The 5472-nt window shown below is 41.5% G+C and overlaps 1 protein-coding gene across 1 annotated transcript in view; it reads left to right on the top strand.

Annotated features, from left to right (window-relative positions):
* The window catches only part of LOC119423680 (C1q-related factor), a 9719-nt gene continuing 4247 nt past the window's right edge, over nucleotides 1-5472 (top strand). The window contains exon 1 of the mRNA XM_037691086.1: nucleotides 1-818. Within this exon, the coding sequence (XP_037547014.1) occupies nucleotides 192-818 (627 nt within the window). The 5' untranslated portion in view covers nucleotides 1-191. The remainder of the gene's footprint in view (nucleotides 819-5472) is intronic.

The raw sequence follows: 5472 nt of genomic DNA, 5'->3' as shown, positions 1-5472 counted from the left end.
ACACCAGCTCTCTCTGGGCACCATCTCCACCATCTGTGATCCTCCTTGTGTCTGCGTTTTGCCAGGTGGACGTAATCCCCCCCCCACCCACAGCCACCATTTCAGCCCCGGAGAGTTCCAGGCTGGCAGCGCAGCCCCTTCCCAGGCTGAGCATCGGGCGCAAGACCCTGGTGGCAGCTGCAGTGGGGGTCATGCTGGTCCTGTTTCTGGTGGTCCTCATCCCTGTGCTCGTCAGCTCCGTTGGCACGGGCGGCACAGACGACAGTGTCAGCCACTATGAGATGCTGGGCACCTGCCGGATGGTGTGCGACCCCTTCCCCAGCACTCCGAGCACAGGCGTGCACACGGCCACGGATGCATCCACCACCAGCTTTCTGGTGGACAACGAGGAGGATCCAAGTGACCACAGCATTGGGCCGCCACTGCCCACCTACAGCGCTCATGGCTCGCAAGGTAAACTGGGACGTCCTGGCAAGCCTGGACCCCCAGGACCCCCTGGGGAGCCAGGTCCACCAGGACCAAGAGGGCCACCAGGAGACAACGCAGACCTTGTTCGGCCGGGGATTCTCGGGGCAGTTAGCACGACCACCTACAACACCACCCCTCGGGTGGCATTTTACGCAGGACTACGAAACCCTCAAGAAGGTTACGACATACTGCGGTTTGACGACATTGTGACTAACATTGGTGGTAACTACGAAGGCGCATCGGGCAAGTTCACTTGTAAAATCCCAGGAACATACTTTTTCATCTACAACGTGCTGATGAGAGGAGGAGACGGCACCAGCATGTGGGCTGACCTAATCAAAAATGGCCTGGTGGGTGACACTTTTAATATAACTTCTTTTCCACAAATTGAATTGCATATTATATCATTGCTAATTTAAATAGAAATGTATGGATTTATTTCTGACTCTGCTTTTTAGATGTTCTTGTCCATAATCCCAAAATGTGACTTGCTTCAAACTGAGCAATGCAACCAGTGTGCAGGCAGTTCATTCAAGTGTGCCATAAATTAGACTAAGCCTGGTGCTGTAATCTTATATAATGACAATTCACACTGACATGCTGCCAGATTGTATATTTGTGCATAAGGCATATCTCCTGATGTGCATGTTGACCTGAGTGGATGGAGGGCAGCCCATATCTCTGCTGTGCACACATGAAAATACAACCTCAAGCTTGTGGCTAGTTCAAAGCTATTGCCCTTTAAAATACAATAAACTTAATGGAAACTTGATGCACCTGTGCATGCTATCAGACTGCAAAGCCTTTCAATATAGATTTGTGATATTTGCTCGATTCGTGAATAATTTTGTAAACGTCCAAAAAGCCTGAGGTGATGACAGTGATCAAACGGCTCACACATCAGAGCCTAAACACAAACATCTCACCCAGACTGCAGGACTGGACAAAATATCAAACTCACGAGCCTCGTAGTGAAATCCAATAGGATGCCGTGTTTATGACGCTGATTGATTTAGTTTTAAATAAGAAAATTATTAGAATTTCCAAAGCTTTTATTTAATGTGTAAAAGCAAAATGCACTTTGCATGCACCCCAAATTATAAATCAAGCAGTGTGCACTGAAACAGTCTGTTGTCATATCTGATTGCATCATATTAGAAGGGGTTTGTCTTTTTGTTTTTTAAGAAGCAAAACACTTTGGCTATAAAACTACAACAAATACACAAGAATCCATCGTTTCAAAAAGCTGCACGTCACAAATGTTGCATTGTAGGTCTGGTTTGTTTATCACTGCGCAGAAGGTTTTCAGTAAAAAAAAAAAAAAAGACAGGGCACTTCAGTCTCACAAACTCAAATACACATTTAAAATTAAGGAACATTTTAGCAAGTTAAACGACATAACTTGGGTCTAAATTGGTACAGAGGAAACACCAGCAAAATCCCTCATTTTTGTAAATTTTGTCAATTTTTGGGAACCTTTGTCTAAAAGCATCATTCAGCCAAATGAAACAACCTCATCAATCTAAAGCCTTCAAATGGTCCTAAACTGTTCTGAAAACTCAGGATTCAAACACAATCGCATTTGATTTACATCAATTTGAAGCTCATCAAGCCACGCGGGACCATCTTGTGTCTCGTTAGTTTAGAAGAGACTTTAAATCAGGAGAAAAATGTTGTCCAAACACTTGTTACAGTTTTGCAAAGTGCAAATCTGTAAACGCACACCCTCAATATACGAGGAATGAGTTAAATCTCCAAACAAAAAGAGGCAAAGGATTCAAATTTTGTGCAAAACTGCAAAATCTTCCTAAGATGCCAAAATTTCACTGAGCCAGAACCTTCAAATCTTTAAACTTGTTGTATAAAACAACAATATTGCTGTATTTGTTCAGTGAGGTGGCAAAAAAAAAGGTTTAAACTTTGAGTATCTGTTAGTAAAATTACACAAATAATAACCATTTCAATAAAAACTGTAGGCTGACCATTAAAACAGACAGTTACAGTAGATCAGTCATTTAAACTTGACTTGAAGCAAATTAAGCACAAACTAATCATAAATAATAGACAAGAGCTGTTTTATAATGAAAAATAGCTCATATCTCATCCCATACACACTTGGTCAATATATTTTAACATAATTATGATAATCATAGGAATAACAGTAAGAGCTGGAACAGAACACAATTATCTAATTTCTTTTTGATATATTGGGTCAGTTCAGCCAAAGATGGCACTATGATCCTGATTTTCTTTTTGTTATTTCCCTCCTCAAAAAATTGGACACTTAATGACTACAATTTGCAATCAGATCAGGTCTGGATGGATATTGTGCAGTTAATGAGAAACATCAAGTAAATCCATCTTCATGTTGATATCCAAACGCCTCTTCTTGTGCATTTCAAGTCCATTTGGGCTCATTGGAGTACTTTGTATTTATTTTAGTTTGGCTAACCTGTCGCACAACCTTGTTGAAATTGGGATTATATTTTTATGATTGGAGGGGTAAAGCTTTAAAAGAATATCATTAAACATTAACTTAAGCTTAAAGGGATATGTCTCCCAGCATGCGTGAGGAGGAACTTACCCCCACCAGACAGGCGAGGAGATTTGGGTATAATGCTTCTTAACCAACACCCTCTGTAATTACCCAGTGTTGACACAATGACACTTATATGCAGCAAAACATGACATTTTTGGCACTTCACCCAGAGAAAGGTGGATGTAAAAGCAAAACATGAGAGGAAGGGAGAGTGTGCGCTGCCATCTTTCCTCACAGGCAATCTGACTCAAGCCTGACCCTTTCAGCTGAGTCATAAGATAAAAACAGGATATTCACCACAGGGGACACACTTAAACAAAGTCAAAGTGCCTAAATCAGAACTTACTTTGAGCAAGTTTTCTTCTTGCAACAGAAAATCAGCTTGTATTATAAACAAGGTGGTCAAAATCATGCAGTCATGGATATTGTTTCATTTTAAGGCATAGTTCAGACTTTCTGAGGTGAAGTTCTGTGGAAAAGGTTATGAGCAATAAATATCTTACCTGATGTAGATAGTTCTTTGAACAGTCTCAGTTTGGAGAAATTGAGTTTAATTCTTACCATAGAGATGAGCTAATAGCTAGGCAGACCGTGACAAAAACCAAAGCAAATTGCAGCTGTTTTAAAGCAACTTAAATCTAAAAAACAAACTAAAAACAACATAGCAGACACTATTTTATTAACTTTTTCTTTTTTTAACATTAAGTTGGGTTCACACTGTGCAATTTTCAACTCAATGACAAAATTTGTTGTTAAAAAAAAAAAAATCAAATCAGAAGAATAAATTAGTCTTCAGCTTAAATCAGTGTTTTGTGCTCGACCATTGTGACGGGCTCACCAAGAGCTGAATCAGCACATTCACGACCAAAGACGACATACAACAAATACAAGCAGCAGTCTACTTCAGTCTCAGATAAGCCTTTAGCTCATGAATAAGGTCAGAGTTAAACTATTTACATGTAAGACAGCAGTTCCCAAACCTTTTGTAGCATGTACCAGTTTCAAATATAATGTCTCCACAGACTAATGGGGAAAAAGAAGCGTTACAGTGAATTTTGTTTTTTACTTTTTTTTTTAAGGATTAGCCCATAGTTTTGCTAGTACATGAACAAAATGTGATGAAATCAGGCACATGATAGCAGTGTTGCTAACTTATCAATTGGGAAAGTATTACTGGATTTGCAAACTTGACCATGTTCACGTAACTGTAATGGACACTGAAGAAAAATGAAAAATCATTGAGGGAAAGATAAAAAAGACAGTTAAAAACACCCTATTATATTTTGCAGTACAAGTTTACTTTTTTCTTTCACCTCCTCTTTAACTTTTCTATTAACATCAAAATTCCATTAATCCTCCTTTATTTTGGAAAAGGCAAACGTACCATAAAAGACACTTGTGTGAGATTGTTTGAGTGCTGTGATTTATTTAAAACAAAACATTTTTTTCACCATTTTAACCCACCTTGATCATAGACTAGGGTGGGATCAGCGTCAGAGCATTCGTGACTTGCAGGAGAGGTGGGAAATATGACTCTTTAAAAGGAGCCGGATCTTGTGGATCTGTTAGTTTTAAAGAGCTGACACCACTACATACAACCTATGTTACTACGTACGTTTATTGGTACGTGCACGCACGGGCCATTGCAAGTGACTTGTCAAGTGCTCACCCATTTCCTCCTGGGTGTTCCCCATAAATAACAGTGTGACTCTTCCCCTTCCCTATAAATATTTGTGTGGCTCCTCCCCTTCCCCATAAAAAACGGAGTGGCTCCTCCCCTTTCCAATAAACAACTGCATGGCTCCTCCCCTTCCCCATAAAAAACTGCATAGCTCCTCCCCTTCCCTATAAACAACTGTGTGGTTCCTCCCCTTCCCCCCAAAACAACAGAGTGGCCCCTCCAGTACTCCATAACCAACTGCATGGCTCCTCCCCTTACCTATAAAAAAATGTGTGGCTCCTCCCCTTCCCTACACATAACTGTGTGGCTCCTCCTCTTCCCCCATAAACAACTGTGTGGCCCCTCCTTTCCACCCATAAACAAATGTGTGGCCCCTCCCTTCCCCATAAACAACTGTGTGGCTCTTCCTTTTCCCCATAAACAACTGCATGGCTCCTCCCCTTTCCCCATAAACAACTGTGTGACTCCTCCCCTTAACCCATAAAAAACTGCATGGTTCCTCCCCTTCCTTACAAACCACTATGTGGCTCCTCTCCTTCCCTATAAACAAGTCTGTGGCTCCTCCCCTTTCCCATAAACAAATGCATGGCTCCTCCCCTTCCCCATAAACAACTGCATGGCTCCTCCCCTTCCCCATAAACAACAGTGTGGCCCCTCCCCTTCCCCATAAACAAATGTGTGGCTCCTCCCCTTCCCCATAAACAAATGCATGGCTCTTCCCCTTCCCCATAAACAATGGTGTAGCTCCTCCCCTTCCCCATAAACAAATGCATGGCTCCTCCCC

This window comes from Nematolebias whitei, chromosome 17 (assembly GCF_014905685.2).
Source record: "Nematolebias whitei isolate Nwh7 chromosome 17, NemWhi1, whole genome shotgun sequence".
Lineage (NCBI taxonomy): Eukaryota > Metazoa > Chordata > Actinopteri > Cyprinodontiformes > Rivulidae > Nematolebias > Nematolebias whitei.
This window is presented reverse-complemented; position numbering and strand designations above follow the sequence as displayed.